This window comes from Pogona vitticeps, chromosome 1, assembly GCF_051106095.1.
Source record: "Pogona vitticeps strain Pit_001003342236 chromosome 1, PviZW2.1, whole genome shotgun sequence".
In the NCBI taxonomy this organism is placed as follows: domain Eukaryota; kingdom Metazoa; phylum Chordata; class Lepidosauria; order Squamata; family Agamidae; genus Pogona; species Pogona vitticeps.
Window position 1 is genome coordinate 190,052,915 of NC_135783.1, and position 21,191 is coordinate 190,074,105.

Consider the following 21,191-nt stretch of genomic DNA (forward strand, 5'->3'; position numbering starts at 1 on the left):
TCCTGTTCAGTGAGCCACACTAATGGGAAGGTATGTAAATTAAATAAAAATACATTAGCAATGTTGCAACCATCTCACATGACAGGTATTTCTGCCTTAGTGGAATATGAAGTGTTAATGTTAAGACTTGTGACCACAGAGCCACCCCCTTTTAAGATGATATTACTTTTAAGGGCAGGATGACTTCTCAGTGAACAGTGACAGCATGCAAGTGAGGCTTGAGTTAATTCACCTTTAACTCTTAACTGGCAAGACTCTTGTCTCATCCATGAGATTTCTGAAGCTGCAAAGACAAGCTGTCAGTTACATTTTTCTTCTGAAACCACACAGTACTCTTGAGACTACAGGCCATGTCCCAAAACTATTCCTGGGACCTACAGAAAAAAGAACTACAACTGAACACACAATTCTGCCTGTAGAGCAAGATGTATCCATCAGGAGATGATCCTTCTGGGTTGCCTTATTCCAAGTTCTCCTGGCTTCATACAGATATCTGCCCTTTTAAGAAAATAAAGACATGATTAATCAAGTGGCATTAAAAACAATTTAGCATTAACCATCCAGAAGCATTGCTGACCAAAGATTATACACCCATTCCTTGTTCCTCTGTGAATAACTCTCTCTAGAAAGAGCACAGTATTACTAGACCCTCTCTTCTTGACATCCATTTACAGGTGATGTAGACTTCACAGGGTTGGATACAACCAAGCAGAACCCTAAGCATCAAAAAATTGTGTGTGTGCCAAGCCCTTGCATTACCTAACACCATTTAAGAGTTTAACAGTTAGGGTGCTACATATTTAAATGTGTAGATGGGTCATATTCTGGATTACAGCACAGAACACTCACCAGACAGGTTAGATGCCTTTCATCCTTCTTGGCCTTGAGACAAACACAAGCCAGCATCCAGTTTGGGAGGTGCTGGTGCCAGGCAGAGCTACTATTGGCCCGGAGCAGCAGAGGGAGTAATTAGCAAGGCACCCTCTTGTCTCATTTCCTCTCTTGGTGCTACATCCCTCCTAGGAATCCTGAAACACTCATACTACAGTATTTGGCCAATTGCCGTCAAGGAGTGCCAGGTTGTTCCAGACCCAAGAGATAAATAGGTTTGTTTTAGTAACCCTCTAAAAACTAGGTGTGCTTTCAGGCTCAACAGCTGTAGGACTGTTTCACCACTTTGTCTTTCGCACCACAGAAAACTTGAACCCAATTACTGAGGGTAATTCAAGGAAAGATGACGGTAAACGGTTGTGATTTTGGTGTGTTGTTTGCGTATTTCTGCTTATGGGAAGGCAGGCCACACAATACCATGAGCAACATCAAAATCTGCCTGTAAGGGCATTGGATTGAGCACTGTAACGCCTAGAGAGGTGATTCTCCACACTTTCCAGGATTTCACCTCCTAAAAGCTGAAGGCCACTTGGCCAACACTGAGGAGTTCTCAGAGCTTAAGTCCAACATATGGGGCGGGGGGGAGGTGTTTCACAGGTTAGGAGCCAGATAATGGCCTAGATAAAATACCTAAGTGAACTTAGCATGCAAAACTTCCAGCTTTGGCTACAAAACAGTGAAGTTATTATGAGGGCCAAAAAAACCCTTCTCAAATGTATCAGAGGAAAGCCAACTCCCAGCATTTTCATACCAGAAAAAGTGAAGCATGGCCTGTCCACTATGGTTGGGGTGTAGCTTCAGTACTCACCACCAACCAAAAAACTGGTGGCCGACTGCTTGCCCGTCAGTTCAGGAGCAAGCAGGCAGTTTCTTCTACCTGACTGTCAAGAGGTTTTGGAACAGCAAACTTGCAATTGCCCCCACTTACCAATGCACTGGGAATTTGGCAGGAACGGGCTACAGGCTGCGTGAAGGTCCGTACGCACAGCATTTGATTATATAGATTGCCTAAGAGCACCAGGTGCAGCAGCTGTACAAGAAACACTGTTAAAAACACCTTGCTGCGCTTGTCCTCTGCAATAACTCAAAATACCCACCCACCTTCCTCAATCAGCAACAGACACCGGTCTACATCTTATCATTTTAAACACTGGCATCGTTTTTTTCATTGCAGATAAAACGTCTCTTGTTCTCTTTTCAATCGATTCCTATTATTACAGATTTACACCAAGTCTTAAAATCTTCCCATTCACAAGATGTGTTTTTCTGTAAAATTAATAAAGGTGGATGGCGAAAACTCTAGCAAGGCTCACAGCTCCAAGAATACAGCTGTATAGTAATAAACATCTCATCTCTCTCTCTCTCTTCTTAGAAATAAGCTGGTGGCAGCATCTGTTTCGAGGAAGGTACTGTGATTCAGAGAACCATACCTTCTTGGAAACATGGATAAGGAGGTCGACTGAGCAAAACGTTAAGATTTCTCATTTCTTGACATGGTTAGTGCAACTTTTATTTATGAGGTCCGCTTTAAAAAGAAAGAGAAGGCAGGGGACCAGTATTTTACAGCATTTAAACAGATTCTAAATTGTAACCCCCCAAAAACAGAATGGAGAAATACACTGAGGATACTTGACAACATAAACGAAAAATGGCGCTCGTTTCCAGAGGCCACCAGAATTATTATTTTTTTCTCTTCTTCTCTCAAATCCAGTTGCTTGGAAACCGTTTGTGTTGACCGGTAACCAGGCTGCTTTTCTAGAAATCAAGGAATTCAAAACGACAAACTTTTATTCGTGTTGAACAGGCACTTGAGAACTCAGCTGGAAACTCTCAAGGGTGTATGTGTATGTGTGTGTTAGCACTCACTTTCATACCTATGTTTTATGTGCGGCTGTTCACTTAAATACATTCTACGAGAATGTGTACCATCGACAGGACCAAGTGGCAGGGAGTTTCCTGGACTGCAAATGAAGACATGGGATGAGCCTACACTGGAGAACTAAATAATAAGAATACTTCTTCACAAAAACAAAATGTGCATGTCAGGAGGATTTCAACCCCGATTTCAAACTAATCATGCTAATTTCCTGTATTTAAGGATCCTCTTGCCCCCCAATCAAGTTTACTACCGCAGCTAGGATCCTGCAGCTCTGGAAGCCTTCAACATCTTCAGGACACCGTAAGAAACTGCAGGTGTATGTCAAGAAATGTCTGGCTGAATCTCTGCAAAACTTTCCATACTGTCAAATCCTGCAGGGGTTATTAGCTTCTATACTCTAGACCAGTGGTTCTTAACCTTTGTTACTCGGATGCTTTTGAACTGCAACTCCCAGAAACCCCAGCCAGCACAGCTGGTGGTGAAGGCTTCTGGGAGTTGCAGTCCAAAAACATCTGAGTAGCAAAGGTTAAGAACCAGTGCTCTAGACTGAAAACAGAAAAGGAAGTTGTTTGGCATACAGCAGGAACGCCTATTATGGTTCTCGGGAGAAGGGCAAAAGAAGAATGGCCATCTCCAGTGGAACTCGGCCACCAAGCCCACCACCACCACAACAGGGAGGGAGGGAGGGAGGGAGGGAGGGAGGGAGGGAGGGAAGAAGGATAGAAGGACTGTTTTCTATGACATCCCTGGACAGCTGGTCTGCACTTGTCCTCAGGCCGTTTTAATGGAACCCTGACTGGTTAGATGGAATGCGCTTCCTGTGTTTCGTCCGCAAAATCCCCCTAATCATAAGGGAGAATTAGCTTCAGAACAGACACGGAACATCTTAAGGCGGTATTAATTCAAACCAAAATAAAAATAAGCATCCAGCAAAGTAGGTGAGTTTGTTTTGGAAACCGACATCTCGTATTCGGTGATGAACAAAATTTCCAACAATGATTTCCCCCTATTTTAAGACATATTCCTCTTGGGAGTAACGCAGTTACCAGCAGCTTCCGTAGCACTGAATTTACGAGTCGAGGCGGAGGGAGCCCAAGAGAGAATGTGCCCTTCTCTCGTGACAAACAGAAGGCTGAAAACCAGAAGAAAGGGTAAACCCTTTTTCACAGTTAACCACAAATAAAAGTGCAGGAAGTGTTCAAGTTGGGCACAAGGTTTAGACGGACACAGTGTGGCGTTTTTGGCTTGGTCATCTTTTTGAGGCTCTGCGTGGGTCCCTCCCGTTACTTATCGTTCCTGGAGGGGGGCGAGCATTGCTAGATGGCACGGGAGGGGGAGGGGCAGGCCCCCGCCCGCTCACCCTCCCAGTACCTGCATAGGAGGGGGGGGCATGGTTATATGCCGTTGAGAATCCACTCAGCTCAGGTCCCGTTGGCAACCCATTTCCTACAAAACAAACGAGAAAAAGAAATGCATCAGGCACGCTTGGACTAGGCTTATGCTTTCAAGCCAGCTGCTCGCATCCAGAGAACATTTAGCACAAGGTTGATGCAAAAGCCAGGACAGAATCTGCAGGGACGATGCGGTCCCAAGGGGCAGCTTCTGTTTCAAACAACACATGTGAGGGAAACCAAAGGGCGTGGGGGAAGACAAGTTGTTACGTGCTCCAGTAGCTTAGCAGCATCTCCTCAGAGCCCTGCTGAAACCCAGGGACCAAAAATGCACTCAAGATGGAAATAAAAACAGGCACGGCACCCACTGCCTATCCGTCGTGCAAGCACAGGCTGCAATGCCCAATCATGCATTACCTGCTAATTAATGCTTTAAAGGCATACAAGGGGACTTCAACTCCAGCATCTCCACCACCACCACCCTGGGGGATGACCGTACCACGGTGCTGCTCTGGATTGGATCGGAGAGTTCTCTAATAAAAACAAATCTTGACACTACCAGAAACAGGTGCCTGGAATGCCACAATCGTTTGTGACCCTCAGCTTACAGCCACACGGCTACAGGCAAAGCGTGCCGATCTGGGGTATGAAGGATGGGGATTGGTAGGTCCACACAGAAGAGGAACGACAGGAGGAAAACGGCATCAATAGACAGGAAGACGAGGCAGAACGAAAGGACGAGATGCGCTGGGAAGGCTAAGAGGGCAAAGCATGAGAAGTGCCACCGGCACGGAGGTCTGGGGCAGGGAGTGGGTGCAGTGCCGTTTTCAACCAGCCCAGCAGGCACCAATGTGTACCAATAGGAATAGATGCTATTCGCAGATCGTTGTGACAAAACCCAACAAGAGGGAGAGTCGAAGAATCTTCTGGTGCTGTCCTGTCAAACTAACATGGCCTTTAGGTGGCCCCATGAGCAGGGACCAAGCCTAAAGCACAGCTGCCATTATCATAGCTTGTACCATTCTCTCTCCCGAAGCACAAGGCTGCAGCAGGGGCATTTTCCTCTTGGCTTGTTTCAGAAGAAATGAGGTGGCCTAAGTGTGCTTCTGGGGTTGCAGGCGGCCCCTGAAGCTATTTTTTGTCCCACCAAGCAATGTTCCCTCTAACTTTCATCCCCACTCGCCCCTCTGCGTGCAGGGGCAGAGTTTCATCCAAAATCTCGAAATGAACAGGTATCAATCCCAACTGCTCCGCGGCCCTGACGGGAGCTCAGCGCGTCCACGCCCACGTTAGAGGGAACGTTTCCCCCAACCCTTTGCCCCTCCTTTTCCCCTCAAAGACATGTGAATGGCAGCTTAAGTTTGTCTCTGGGACTGACAACAGCTCACCGTATAAATAGGTCAGAGGCCCATGTACTCCCAAAACAGCCATTTTCCAAGACTAGAAGCAGGACTCTTCCAGAAACTAGACCCTGAAGATTCTCAGTCTTCTAGGTGAGGTTATCTGGAAGTTGAGTCATGGCAAGTGGACTTCTTTCTTCGTTAAGTTGAAATATTTTTGCTACTTGACCAAGACTGAAGAAGCTACCTGGAGGAGTAGCCAAACGTTTCAGCCTAACAAGAAAGAAGTCCAGTTGCCATGACTCAACTTCCAGATAGACCCTTACAGCTTCACTTTTGGGGGGGGGGGCATCTCTGTGATCTCCAGAGGATCCCAGGGCAGAAAACTCGCCTCCAGGTCTGCTAGTACTGTCCCATTCCGGCAGTAGAAGAAAGTTTACCATTCTTCAGATGTAATGAATAACTTGCAGTTGGTGTGACCCAAAACGTAAGACACTTCCAACAGCTTCTAGGGCCTCCATAGGAGAAAAGGGAAACACCCACAACAGCGATCAAACGTGTTAAACCATGAAAGCATAACAGCAGACGATCCCTTTTCAACACCAACCAGGGCACAGAGTGTAGCTAATCTTCCTGCTCTGTTTGCACCTTGAGGGCACACATGCTGTGGAGATTTGCTGGGTAGGAATGCTATTTGGCTTCCTCCCACACTTCCTGTTTGGCTCGATGCTAGAAGATCACACTCCTGAGTGGGAAGGAGCGGGGAAAAAGCAGGCAGGACGTGATATCCCACGGAGTGAAGCAGCAGCTGCAGTGGGCCCAAGGGTGCAAGGTTTGCCCTCCAAAAAACGCTTGTCCAACAGGAAGGGACGTAGTATGCAGGGTCCCTGTTTCACAACCGCTTGTCCCTTTCCGGAAGGGAGATAAAACCAGGGTTTCTAACTGTAATTCTGGTTTCAACTACCGTAGGCCCAACCAAGACGAATGAGACCCGTTAGTCACAAGCAACAAGAACTTCAATGGGCCTACTCTAGTTGGAACAAACACTGGATTTAGCCCCCTGGTTTTTTTATCTTAACTTGCCAAATCTGCACCAGTTTAAACTTAAAAAAAACCCCTAAAAATGGACAAACCATCCACTTTATGTACAACTTGGAATGCCACATTCAACACCCTACCCACCCCAAAAATATTTGGAAAAAAAAACTCATTCTTCCAGTAACCTACAGCGTATTAAAAAAAAGAATAGAATTGGGAGTGTGAGGCAGGAGAAGGCCCAAACACAGCAGGATTGCATTCCATGTCCTTCACAAAGCACAAGGTGGACAACTTTTTAAATTATTTTATGTTTTGTGGGGGGGAGGGGGCTGGGGGCCTCTAAGATGCCACATTTGGGCCCTGGAGTCCTACATTTAGTCCACAGATCATACCATGCACACCTCAGAATAGACGAAGCAGCATGGTGTTCCCTCCATTTGCATTTCCAAAAAAAACCCAGTCTCCCCACCCCCGCATTCACTCTCACACATTTATTTACTTACCGGTTGGCCCAAAAGTACAAGTACCCATATTAGTTGACGGAAGGGTGTTATTACTCTGCTCACCCTGTGCCTTTAAAAAGAAGTGTAAGAGAGACAAAAATTAAGACAACCAACTAGCCGACTCCATGGCACAAAAAAGAAAGAGAAAAGAAATATGGGGGTTTCAGAGGTGGCCATAGCCACAAGAGACACCAACAGAAGCCTCAGCTCTCAGCTCTTTTCTGTAAACAGACATCTCCTCCAAAGAATGAACAAAACTCACTCCTCATAAAAGCCACACTGCAAGAATGGTCAGCAGTATGGTGAGGAGACCTAAGACCGTCCACAGACGACTAGGACCCGGTCACAGACTGTATGAGAGTCGTTTCCCCACATCTGGAAGGCCACAAGTTTCCCCATCTTGGATAATCCCTGCTTCAAGATGCCAGACGTTTGGCTAAAATGGGCACATGACTGACATACCGCTTTGTTGGACTGCCCAAGATGCTCAGAGTTGGGTTCGCTGAAGTTAGGCACCTCTGAGTACACCATGCAGAACCTGTGAAAGAAAGAAAAAAAGGCATCATGACAAACCAATGTCTTTTGTGAAGTCTTACCTCTGCGCTCCTCACCCTGTACCCAGAAACAACGCATTTGTTTCATTTCCAAAGGTGATCAAGGATGCTTTTCAGCCTTGCCCCCCCAAGGAGTATGTCTGTATGAAACATCTCATTGGATCACATGACTGAGGCCCCAAGACATGAACAGCACAACCCTAAGTGTGTTTACTGAGAAGCCCTACCCATTCCAATGGGGCTCATTTCCAAGTACGTTAAGTTCTCTTGCTAGCACCTTCACAGCGCTGCAGTCAGTAGATGCCCCTGCTTAGGGATCCAGCCAAAAATAAAGGTTGACAGCCTTGGGTGCAAGTTCCACTGAATGAAGAGAGTTGTCCTCCTTTCAGATAAATACCTCTAGGTTCATAGAGAAGTCAACAGCACGGAGCACGGCTACCGCTTGCTTCTTCCACCTCATGTCCCCACTTGCCAACCTACCCTGGCAGATCTCCCTGCAAAGAGGTGCTGGACTGAGCCAGTTAAACACATCTTTACACAAAATGCCAGGGCTGCATAAAAACCCAAGAGACTTCCTGGGCAGGCAGTTCTTCTTTAGAGGGAAGGTTTTCAGAGTAAACCTGCAGGGGGTTTACACTGCATTACACTGCAGAGCATTCTGCAGGGGGAGAGAGCCTAGACAGCCGTGTTCAGAATCAATGCAAAGTATGGCATGGAAAAAGTGAAGCCGTGGTGTCAGGACCTTGGAGGGCAGCCAGACTTGCTGCTCTTGGTGTCCCAACAGTTGAGACAGTCTGTTGTATGTATGTATACTTTTATTACCTGATGTTAGCCACCTAGAGTGGTCCTGAGTTGGCTAGATAGGCGGGATATTAATTAATTAATTAATTAATTAATTAAATAGTCACACCCTCCCCGTGTTTCCAGCCATGAGAAAACTAGACCCAAGACTGGTGTCTGTTAAGTCAGTGGTCCCCAACCTTGGGCCTCCAGATGTTCTTGGACAACTCCCAGAAGCCTTCACATAACCTCTGCTGGCCAGGACCTCTGGGAGTTGAAGTCCAAGAACATCTTGAGGACCAAGGCTGGGTGTTAAGTGACATCTAACTGAGTAGAAACATGCTCCGTGTCAAAATAACAAATCCACCGAAATGAAAACAAAACCAACCATGCCTCTCTAAGGATTCTTCTGAAAGCAACCCTGCCCTCAACCGCTATCAGTAAAGCACAATGACAGAGTTCCAGCTAACGCAAAACTATCCTCTTTGCGGCAAAAACCATTTCCCATGAGGATTAGAAACTTGAATTTAAAATAAATAAATAAACGTGAGGTATTGCAGGACATAACGGATGCTGTGAATAACTGAAGTCTATATTTTGCACAGGAGCCATGCAAAACCCCAAAGGGCATCTTGAAATGTTTTGTTTTTCTGCAGCTTAGAGGAGTTTCTGTGACATTCCCTTCACCTTTTTGGGTGGTTCACACGTGCATGATCTTGGCTTGGTTATGGCGAATGTAACTGGCAGCTGAACAACTGCACCTGATGACAACATGAAGGAATACGTATGTCCCACACAGTGCTATTTATATGATAGTCCATCCATGGACCTATCAAGTTACCCGATGAGGCATTTGCCACTGGGCACCCTTGAGTGTGAGACTAAGCTCCTGGAGTGACCCTTTTCATTATACAGATATACCCAGTTGTCCGCTTTTAAGATTTTATTACAAGTCTCAATACCAAGTCTAGTCATAGCTGATCTGAACGCTAGTGATGCCAAGACACAGTGTTGACCACGCAATCTTTCACTGCCCTTCTCTTCTAGATCTCGGGGACAGCTTTTACTTGTCCTGCCCACGGTCCTGGCGGAAGAGCTATTTTATTTCTATCTTTCTGTCATCCCATGAATTGGGACTCAAGGGAGGCGACGATTACTGAGTACAAAGGGGAGGAGGGAAGTCTTCAGAAACTTAAAACATCACTTAAAAACACAAGACCCACCAACAGAACAAGCCACAACACTCACCAAGTTAGAAGTCCCTCCCTCAGTGAGGAATTCAGTTCTATAGGCTCGCCAGAATAAAAATGTTTTTACCTACCAGCGGAAAGACAACCAAGGGACCCCCCCCCAAGCCCAATCCTCCCCTCTGGAGCGAGTGCTGGAGTTTGGGAACAGCCCCCCCCCAAATGACCTCTTTCACATCCCCAAAAGAGTGCCGCCTCTAAGGCAATGCAAGCAAAGGAACCACCTCTCTGAAGGCCTCAAAGCCTGGACAGGCCTGAGTCGTAGTCCAAAACATCTGGAGGATGGCAATTTGGGGAAAGGCAGCCTTACAGTTTGGAACAGGTATGGGGGGGGGACCTCTGGCCTTCTCCCAGATGTTACGGACTTCACCTCCCAGAAGCCCTGGCCTAACATGGCTGACGGCAAGGGGTGATGGGAGGAGCAGGTCGATGCATCTGAAGGGCGAAAGGATCCCCAACCCCTAGCAGAGACCAGTCTTGTTGTTAACATCACCCCCACCACCACCATCATCATCATCATTCCGCAGGAAACTCTGCCAAGTGGAGGGGGAAATTTACCTTTACACCCCCCTAGGGAGGCTGGCTCCTCCAAGACATGCTGGAGCTCATGACCAGAGTAGCAAGGCGGAAGCTCGCACTGGGGCTGCCTCTACCGTGCCTGGCCTGTGGATAAATAGAGGACTTCAGTTTTCAGTGCTGCAAGTCCTTGGAAACCACAATGCGTTAACCCAACATAGACCACTTGCACGGCAAAACTTACCTGGCTCAACAACTCTAGGTTAAGGCAAGGAAGGCCATGTCAGAGGGGGACGCCCCCCCCCAAGTGGGGGATTGCAGGACCAACCAGGCTGTCTTTTATAAGCCATCGCAAACGGGATCTCAAAACATTTACTTTCATTTGAGCAAAAAAGAAAGCCAAATGTCCAGAACATGGATCTCTGGCAGAGCACTTTACTAAGGCTGCAAAGACAGTAACAAGGGGGGGCGGCAAGGTGGGTGGGAATAAATGGTGTTTCTGTAAGGCCTGTGGGCAATGAGGCTTCAGACTTACTTCTCCAATTTGCAAAGGGCAAAACCTTCAAGCAAACATAACCGAGTCCGTACAGCACGAGATACTCACTCCCCGATTTTCTGAAGCTCTCCTCCCCTTCCAGTGTAAAGCGTAAGACATCCTTTCCACAGAGACGCATACCTAATCAAGAGAGCACCAGCAATGTTAGAAACACTGGATGGAAAAAGGAACTCCCGTGCGAGGGACAGGAGAAACAAAAGTTAGTTAACCACATCTTCATCGGCCCCAACTTTAAAAACGCAGAGTTAAAAACATGATCCATGGGAATCAATGGACAGAAGCCAGCCAGGTGCTGCCGTAGCAACACCCAAGCACCACGGCACGAGACACAGACACTGTCCCTTGAAGCCAAGGGCTTTCTGTTGTGCCAGAACATCCTGGATCCTCAGCTGGACCCCAGATCCTTCCACAAGTTTCACAAATGTTCTATGCACATACAACTGTTTGAGTGGAAGGAACGAGCCAGATTCTGACACTTTGAAATGCTCACCACCTCTAGATAGATCGTGGCCCAATGCATCTGGGCAGACAGATTTTTTTTCCTATTTGTGAGGTTGATTCTAAAGCACAGTTGCTTTCCCAGTGTTACACAACTCTCTGGCTCTCTTCACCAGTATCTCATTATGTGCTACTGCAGCTACTCTGATCTGCTGAATTTACGGAAGTGACAATCAAGGTTCTCGGACAGCTGCATCAGTATGAACTCAAAGAAACTTGAGGTCTTCAAACAGTAGTACACTTCCGTTCCCATCAGCCCCAGCAAGGCTGGCCTGCATACGAGAGATAACATCTGGAAATTGATTTCCCACTCCTGTTCTAGCAACCCATTCCATCTGCTTTGCCACCAAGATATATATAAAAAAGGTAAAAGTAAAGGTAAAGGTTCCCCTTGACAATTTTTGTCCAGTCGTGTTCGACCCTAGGGGGGCGGTGCTCATCCCCGTTTCCAAGCCATAGAGCCAGCGTTCTGTCCGAAGACAATCTTCCGTGGTTACATGGCCAGTGCGACTTAGACACGGAACACTGTTACCTTCCCACCGAAGTGGTCCCTATTTATCTACTCGCATTTGCATGCTTTCGAACCGCTAGGTTGGCGGGAGCTGGGACAAGCAACGGGCGCTCACTCCGTCGCGTGGATTCGATCTTACGACTGCTGGTCTTCTGCAGGGTGCATTTCATTTAAATCAAATTTATTCAAACCATACCTTAAATTGCCATTTAAGTCCTCCCAAAACTGATTTTTTTAAATGATTTAAATTTTAAAAAAATTGATTTGAGTTGTGTATTAAATCAATTTGATTTAAATAAATCATTGATTTTTATCCACCCTGAAAGCAAGGAAGCAACTTTTCAGATAGTGAAAAGTCTGGCTGTGTTTCTGACAGAAACGTTTACCACCAATCCATGCCAACATACTAAGCAAACCCCAAAGATGAGAATGTAAAAGGTCGAATCCAGCTAAGATTTCTCATGCTTAGATTCCACTTCCGCTGAGCCTTCAGCTGCAACAAAATAGCACCACTGACTCCAATAGTATTTCAATATAAACTTTAGCTGAGTTGAGATCATTAAATAAAAGCCAAGATTTTTCTTTTAATAAAACACCGAAGGTGGTAGTGCAGTGCTATGTACCACCACCCACCACACCAACAAGCATCCTTCGACTGATCTCTCATTTCCTGTCACATACACATACCCCAAACCAGATGAAACCAGACATGGGGAGGTACGCTAGTGCTGGGATGCAGAAATAAAAAGGCTTCACTGCAAACTCAACAAAATATATTGTTTGAAAGAATGACCTAACCTCACAACCAACCATGTGAGAGTACAGATTTTTGTCTTCTGAAACTAAGAACTTATTTCCTATTTAAGACATTTTTAACCAGAAAACTGAGGAAGAGTCATTGTGTGGCATCCAGCTGATCCCAACTGGTAGCAACCTTTTCCAAGGTTTTCCAGGTAGAGAGTACTAAGAAGTGGTTCGCCATTCCCTTCTTCTAGGAGAGACCTGGAACTGTGCAGCTTGCCCATGACCACCCAGGCTGGTTCTACTCCCAGAAGGCACAGATGGAGGGAATCAACCTTTGGCTCTGCAGCCAGAGACCTAAAACGCTAGGCTATCCAGCCCAGCAGAAAAAGGAATAGGTACATACCATATTTTTCGCTCCATAAGACGCACCAAATTTTTAGAAGTAGAAAACAGGAAAAAAATAATGTTTTCTTTTCCTAAAAATTGGTGAGCCTTATGGAGAGGTCCATCTTATGGAACACACCCTAGGACCCTTTGGAGGCTCACCCAGCCCCCCCGGGGGTCAGAGGGGGCGAAATCGCCACCTTCTGGGACTCTTCTGAAGCTTCCCAAGCCTCAAAAGAGTCCCAGAAGGTGGCGATTTCGCCCCCTCTAACCCCGGGGGGGAAGGGTGAGTCTCTAAAGGCTCCTAGGCTGTGTTCCAGGACCCTTTAGAGACTCACCCTCCCCCCCTCAGGGGTCAGAGGGGTTGAAATCGCTACCTTCTGGGACTCTTCTGAGGCTTCCCAAGCCTCAAAAGAGTCCCAGAAGCTGGCGATTTTGCCCGCGCTGGACCCGTGTGGGGGTGGGGGGAGTGTCACAAGGGTCCGAGTGAGCCTTCCCGGACCCTTGTGACGCTCCCCCCACCTGGAAGCTGGCAATTTCACCCGTGCTGGCCCCGTGGGGGGTGGTGGGAGCGGTGCAAGGGTCCGGGAAGGCTCACTCGGACCACTGCGACGTTCCCCCCCCACGGAGCCAGCAGGGGCGAAATCGCCGCCTTCCCTCCATAAGACGCACAGGCTTCCCCCCACATTTGGGGGGGGGGGAGTGCATCTTATGGAGCAAAAAATACGGTATTTCTCTAACTGCAAAGGAAACAAGTAAAGTATGCCTGTGCATCTTATCTAGTCTGTTCTGGCAGCCCAACAGCAATCCTTCAGCTTGCCCTTTTGCCACCCACCCCGCCAAAAAAACGGTGAACGACAACTCTCAAGAGTTGCGATTTGCCTTCTATAGGGCCCCAGATGCACTATTTCACATCCCAAATATTCATGTTTCCAAACTAGACTGTGAACCTCTACCCACTTCCTGTTTTTGAAGTTTTCTAGCAGTCATTCCAGGTGGGAACACAACACTGGCCTTGAACTTGCCAGAGGGCCATACCCCAAGTTAAAAGGAGTAATTAAATGATGCACAGTATAGCGCAGGTGGGAGGTTGACACTTAACTGTAATTTACTGTACTTTTAAAAGCCTGTCCACAACAGACTGGCATCCCTCCTATCAACTTCATATCTCAGTTGAGTCCTTGAAGCTCATCCTCCCAACAAAAACAACCCCCACCCTTTCTTTCCAAGTGCACCGATCCATGAGACTGAAAAGGCTACCACCACCACGACACCCTCTCCCTCTAGGTTTCCAAGGTTTTCACACCTAGACAGATGGCACCAATGTTGCAAGTTCAGATTTCCATGTCCAAACAACTTAGCCATCGATTCTGCAACGCCACTGCCAGTCACTCATTCATTCGGCCGCAAATGGAAAGGTGACCTTAACGCTACGTGTTAACACTGTGCCAAGTTGTAACCTGAGAAACATACAACTTATCGCAGGGTGACATCCTGCTACAAACGCATGGCAGTTTAAGCGTTCCGGATGGCTGAGTAAGCAGCCATGACGGTCGTTCACCCTAAAGTCCAAATGTATACTCTTCTTGTTACACTGGGGACAATTTACTTGTGTGACCTACATTTGCAACTGAGTATTCTTCCAAGTGGCTCAGGGGGGGAGAAACATGTCGGGGATAACCCCACTTTGTCCCATCCATCCTTCCTGTGAGACTGGCCTGGACGATAGATGGAAAGATGAGAGCAACCTCACCCAAAGAGTTTCAGAGCCAAGCAGAGGTCTGAAGACATGTCAAATCAGATCACTTCCACCACCACTCAGGACCCCAATCTTCCTTAACTTGATGTCTTCCAAGTAAATTAGACTAATCATCCCTCAGCCTGAATCACCCAGGGAGTCTGTCATGATGACCGAATCAAAACAGAAAAGGCTCTGCAATTCAACAGCAGCTTACTTATAGATCCTGTTCCCTCTGGGGCATGTCACAGGCACTGCTGCTAGGGATGGTATGGTGTCAAGGTCTAACTTCAACTTCATTATCAAGGTCACAGCCTTCTGCTTTCCAGTTGTAGAATGGTTACAAACATTACATTCCACACAGCACACGTTAAAGCCCTTGGGTAAACCAGGGGTTCTCGGACTCAAACTCCCAGAAGCCTCCACCACTGGCTGTGCTGGCCAGGATTTCTGGGAGTTGTAGGCCAGGAACATCTGGGTTGGCCAAGGTTGGGAAGCACTGTTTTCAAGGAAAGATTTTCAATGTGAAGCAGTGACAAACCCCGAAACACCCCAGATGTGCAAACAAACAAAAGGAATCTAGACCTAGATGAGGGAGAGAACTTTTATTTTTCCTAGAAGAAAGCTGTTGGCTGTGCTTAAGAACACACTTACCAGGTAAAGAACATGTAGCAATTATTTAAAGCAGCACCTGTTTCTGAAAATGTTTCTGACCACATTTTTGCTGTGAGGCATGGCTGCTAGGGATAGCGTGGTTGATGTTTACCACTTCCAACTTAATTAACAATCAAACATTTAGCATTTTTAGTGCTTTTGATTATTTTAATCACTTCATACACGTTCTTTCTGTAACCCTTACACCCCCTTGCAACACTACACTATACTGCAAAAAAAAAAAACCACTCTGGGTAAAGGATGTGATGGTGGCGTATCAAAGGGGACCTAAAAATTCTTTAGTATAAAATCTTGAACGAGAGCCAATATAGAACTGACTGGAGAGCTCAGTGGTTTACGCCTCTGGCTGTGGAGCAAGAATTTGGGAGTTTGATTCCCCCCATTGTGCCTCCTTGACCGGGACTGGACTCCATAACCCACAGCGTCCCTCCCAGCTCTGCAGTTCTAAGATGACGATATTTACTATACTTTACCCCATTTTATTTATTTATTTATTTATTTAGCAAAAATACAGATAGGAATCTTTCTCTCAAAAATGCAGCAGAAAGACTTACCTGCTATTTGCTGGAATTAACTGAGAAGGCAGGTAATGTGGACGCAAATAACTATAATTTAAGTGCCCATTTTTAATTACATTTCAAGAACAATGTAACAGCAAAATCCCTTTGATCTGCTGACGTTGCTGCAGACTCCATTTGTTTCTTGTGCTTCTCTCCCTTCTAAAGTGAGCCAGTCTCTCTTCCTTGTGGCTTGAAGGTAGCTCAAGGAAAGAGGCCAAAATAACCCACTGCCGCATGTTAAAACCCACATTGCACAGTGGCTCCTCAACCCCTTAATGTATCGGGTTTCAAAGACATTTACAACATATAGGCGTACATAGCTTTTCACAGCCTGTGGAAGGAAGCCAGGATGCTACACTTATCCGGTAAAGGACATGGCGGTTGTGGATTCAGCTTCACAGATCCTTTTCCTCCAGGCAAGAACAAAAGAAGCTGGGGGAGAGCAGACCTCAAGCTGTTAACCGTGTAACCAGGCACTGACTCGAGTGTAAACATGCCATGTGTTGTCATACACGTAGTCAAGCAGGACAGTGTGCTTGGAAGGAACACCACCTGTGGACCCCAGTGCCAGTAGATGTCAATTTATTTTATTATGTATTTTATTGCCAGCAGGTTGGGGGTTTGATTCCCCCATGGCACCCCCTGGGAGAAGAGCCCCCTTGGGCAGTCTTGGGCAGGCTACACAAATACAGGATGCCCCTAGAAGGAAGGAATGGCAAACCACTCCTGAGCATCCCCTAGCTGGAAAACCATGAAAAGGGTCACTGTAAGCCAGAAGTGACCTGACAGCACCAACATCATCAGCATTACTAAGAACGGTAGTCCAAAGCCTCTGGAAAGCCGAACAGAGTACTCAAAAGTGGTTTCCTATTTCGTTATCCTAGAGACCCTATGGGGCTGTGCAGTTTGCCCAAGGATAGGCAGGCTGGCTCTTCTACCTGGGAGGCAGAGTAGGGGGAAATCAAATTCCCAATCTCTGGCTCTGCCGCCACAGACCTAACTGACTAGGCTATTCAAACAGGAGAATCCAAACACCTCCTGCTAAACCAAATTAGCACGAGCACATTTATGGGAGGAAAAGGTTTCAATAGGGCCTCCTCCTTTACATAATGTGCTGCAGCCTTCTTTCTGTGATCTAAACATGAGCCTTCAAAATGGATTACCTCCTGGGGCACTCAGGGATGGGGAACAACCCAGTCTCCCGCTTCCTACCAGTACAAAACAGCCCGTAGCGTGCCCAGTCTTTCTAAATGGGGAACTATAAAAAGAACACACACCATACAGGAAAAGTGGGTGGTTCGTGGCTTCCTTGAAGAAAAAAGAAACCAGCAGGTCTTAAAAGAGATGAGTCAGTAACTACTATGGTCAAGGAAGGAGGCCGCACTGCACATCAAGCCCGACGTGATGGCACCAGAGCCGTTTGTTTAAACCTGGATCTGTCCTCATCGCATACAAAGCAGTGGGACTGTGTGCGCGTATACCTGTATTAAAGACAGGAAGGGTCATGGGAGAGCCCAGCGAGAGGGGGAGAACCTTCCCAAGATTTGCCCCCTCTCCATCCCAGCTCAGTGGCACGCTCCAGACGCAAGCGCAGAGAGGCAAGGCTGGATAAGGAGGATTCTGTCTCCCATTGGCCTTACGCATCCGAGCTTCGCTCACAGGGGCAATGCAGAAGGGTCTGGGTTCAGAATCTGGGCTCTCCAATTAAAAGGGTCAGAGAACCTCCGAGTTTCTGCTAAAACAGGTAATAATGGGGTCAGATGGACCTGGCAGTGAAACGATCTATTCAGTGGTACAAGTGCCCATCATGACAACTTCTTTAGCCCTTGTCCCTAAGGAAAATCCAAAACTGCAGGCCACTGCGCTGGCCAGATCCTCAGGGTGTAGGTGGGGTGGGTGTGCAGATATATACAGATAACAACCTGTGGTGAGGACTGCACTGAAGCTCAGTGTGAACAAGGGAGGGCAGATGACATCACCATGACCATCCAGGACGAGGCAAAGGCCTGATGACGTCGCCCCCCCCCCGGCCTCCCAATCCTTGGACCCCACGTTCTGCTATGTTGCGGGTCCTACACTTGTGAAGGGGGCAGATCCAGGTTTACGCCAAACAGGGCGGCCTCCTCTGCATCGGGTTTGGCCCCATGCCAGCATTCAAAAAGCCTGCCTGCTTCCAGTCGCCCTCCTTTCTTGCACGAGGTGCTGTTGCACAAGAGAAGACTGAAGCTGAGTCAGACCCAACCCTCCCTTTTCAGTGGAAGTGAAAGAAGAAGAAAAAAAAGGGGGGAAGGAAGCGTTCGTAAGAACACTCTCAAAAAGAGAAACTAAGTCTGCTCTCGGGGCCTCTGCCACCCTCAGCTGAAACCAGCCGCCCAACCCCTCTGCCCCCTGCGTGACGTACCCTTTGGTCAATCGGATGATATCGCCCGGCTGAATGAGACTGCCCAGTTCATCCCACACCGAGATGGTGATGCTGCCGGTCTTGTCGGCAACCTTGCATGACCTCACCTCATGCCCATCTTTGGTTTTGGTAACGCGCCCTGCAAGGAAACATTGGAAGAGAGACAGCGAGAGAAACAGGGGAAAAAAGCCGAGTTATACAGTTATTAATGCTGCCAGCATTGGTTTGCTCAGCCACAAAAGCATCCCGGGAATAAACAGCTAGGAAAATAATGATCAGAACTTTGTGTAAAAGTGAAGTAAATGTGGGGGGGGGGGGGGGTGGCAGGTGCAAAAAAGGAGGGGCAGCCCAAAAGAAAAAGGGTATCTTGTAAGTTAGACACACACACACATATATATGTATTTTCCAGGGGTGAGGGGGGACCTAATTATGGGTAGCAGAGGAAGCAAAGGTGAGGTTCAGTAGGGACAGCGATTCCCAAGCTTTCCCTGGAAGTGACCACGTGTCAGTCTCTCTCTCTCTCTCTCACACACACACACACACACACACACTCACATGCACACGAAACTCCTGAGCAAAGAAGTGGGAGGGGGAGAACTAAGGCGGGTGGGGGAAAGGGCGGACGGGAAAACTAGAGGGAGGGAGTCAAATCAAAAGGCGGCGGTTCCAAGAGATCTCTTTCTCTCTCCCCCCCCAGCCCGCCCCCCCCCCGGCCACTTACCGATTTCCAGCACAATAAAGACGACATTTAAGTTTTTCAGTCCGGGCTTTATGTCTTTTATGAAGACGTAGGTTTCATTTGCCAGGCTCATGCTGCCGGCTTGCTCACGTGGAGGAGGACCCGGGTGCTGCTCGCCAGGGGAGGACAAAGCATCCCTTGGCGGAACAGGACCCCCCCGGGAAAGCCTGGGGGAGCAGAGGGGGGCCGAGAAGAAGGGGGTGGGCACCGAGAAAGAGAGAGGGGAGGCTTTCGACCAGTTTCTCCAATGGAGAGACTGGACCGAATTAGACGATCAGGGTGCAAAATGTTCGGGAGGATCTGGGCCAAGGGAAGGCACCTATGACTCCCCCTTCCAAGCGTGATCGCCTCTTCGAACGGTCGAGCAGGATCGGTGCTGGCAAACCTCCTAAAACTGGGAAGGCAAAAAAAGGGGAAAAAAAAAAGGAGTGTGGGGGGGGGGCACAGGGACCGAAAAGACGCGGGCTGTGGCTGGCTGGCTTCGGGGGCTGCCGCCCCTACTGGCAAGATAAGGGGCAAGCGCCTCCGCTGGGCTTCCTTCTCTTCCCCCCCTGCACTCGCCCTTCCAAAGACCCGAGCTCGGCCTTCCTTTCTTATTCTTATAATAATTATTATTTTACAACGACCAACGTGCGTTCCTCCTCGGCTTCCCCTTGCACCCCTTCGTTCGTGGCCCCCACTTTTTTTTTTGTACAGAACTACACAGCACCACTCCACCCGCACTCAACGATGCCCCGCCGTCTAAACCAAGCATGTGCTGCGCTCGCCTTTTATACCCAGTCGGACGGATCCATTCGGTCCGCTCGGCAAGGGGAGGCGGAAAGTCGAACGGGAGACGCGGCGCCGGCGGGAATCCCAAGACCCCGCAGCAAGCCCTATCGGCTGGTGCCGCAATGTCCCGGGGCTACTCCCAGTCGCTTCGGCGCTTTTCGACCCGCAGCAGCGGAATACAAGGTGAAGAGGGTTGTCCCCCCCTCCAGAACAATGGGACCGTCCATGGAACGCGGAGACACCGGAATGGAACGGAATGTGGCAAAGTGCCCCGTGAGAAGCGCTGATTGGCTGACAGCGGCTCTTTTGTCCTCTGACCTAGAATATTTACTCTCGCTCGCCGCTTCCCCCTCCCGCCCGCCCTGTTTCCTTTTCTGCTTTGACTCGCCTGGGGAGGCAGCTCGTGCGTGTGTCTCGCCGGAGGACAATACTGCCGACTCATCATCATTATCATCATCATCCGGGAAGAGTCACAGCAGGGCGGTCTGCGGCGTTGAAGGCGCGGAGGGTTCCCTGATGGCTCCTTCTCTCTTTTTCTCCCCCCACCCATCCACCCACCCAGGGGTCGGGACGAAGGCGATTCTCTCGTCCCTATTCTGCCGAAGAAGGGTGCCCCCGAAAACACCTCCCTAAGAAAGGCCCGCCGGGATTTTTAGCGCTTCGATTGCAAAGAGTTGGCTTGGATAACGCTCTGGATGGAGGTGGTCTGGAAGCAGACTACGGAGGCAAGAAAAAGTGCGTTGCTGTGATCTAAGAGAGGGGAAATCAATCGCTGAGCACTTCGGCTTCCGATGGCCATAAAAATCATTGTTGCCATTTTCCATGCATTCAGTCTTTTGCCCTTCTGGCTTCCCCTAATATTTATCCTAGGAACCCTTCTGGGTTTTTTCCCCTAATATTCCAAAGCCAAACTATCTGCTGCGCAGTGGGGTGGGGAACGAAGCCATGAACTCCTGATACTGTACTGGGAAACTCGATCTTATTTAGTAGTAGTAGTAGTCGCCATCATCTTAGAACTGCACATCTGGTAGGGATCCTCGAGAGATCATGGAGTCCAGCCCCTGTCAAGGAGGCCCAGTTGGGGGGAATCGAACTCCCAACCCTGGCTCCACAGCCAGATGCCTGAACCCCTGGACTATCTAGCAGTTTACTTGCAGTCTAATGAAGAGCCGTGAGCGGCACCCCCATTTGGGAGGTAAGGAGATCCAGTCCTCCTAGAGACCAAAATGTACAAAGCCAGATTGCCATTCCCAAGCTCGGGCTGAGCCGTCAGCAGGAACTGAGACGGGACTTAACATAGTAGGTAGGATAGGGAGGCAACTGCCTTCCGACATGGAAAGAATGGTAGAAACCAGTTGTGACTCTCCAGCCCAGTAGCTTCCTCCACACCCAGGCACCATATCTGCCTGTAGGAGAGACCAGAAATGACTCTCTCCCACCTGCAAGTATTGTGGTCTGTAATTGGGGAGCCATCA

General features: G+C 48.2%; 1 protein-coding gene across 1 annotated transcript; it reads right to left on the minus strand.

The window, feature by feature from the left end:
* Positions 1-2,368: 2,368 nt before the first annotated feature.
* On the minus strand, positions 2,369-19,748 carry NABP1 (nucleic acid binding protein 1). Its single transcript, XM_020810521.3, has 6 exons — positions 18,928-19,748; positions 18,207-18,345; positions 10,744-10,815; positions 7,505-7,580; positions 7,043-7,112; positions 2,369-4,216 (listed from the first exon to the last, which is right to left on the minus strand). The coding sequence occupies exons 1-6, from the start codon at positions 19,016-19,018 to the stop codon at positions 4,020-4,022; spliced, it is 645 nt and encodes a 214-aa protein (XP_020666180.1). The 5' UTR covers positions 19,019-19,748; the 3' UTR covers positions 2,369-4,019.
* Between the last annotated feature and the right edge of the window lie 1,443 nt (positions 19,749-21,191).

What these genes read in the sequence shown, in the direction of transcription:
- NABP1 (XM_020810521.3), bottom strand. Translation starts at nt 19,018, where the DNA reads ATGAGCCTGGCAAATGAAACCTACGTCTTCATAAAAGACATAAAGCCC. An exon ending in CTTTATTGTGCTGGAAATCG is followed by an intron (nt 18,346 to 18,927) that starts GTAAGTGGCCGG and finishes GTTTCCTTGCAG; the next exon opens with GGCGCGTTACCAAAACCAAA. An exon ending in GAGCTTCAGAAAATCGGGGA is followed by an intron (nt 7,581 to 10,743) that starts GTGAGTATCTCG and finishes TTTCTTTCACAG; the next exon opens with GTTCTGCATGGTGTACTCAG.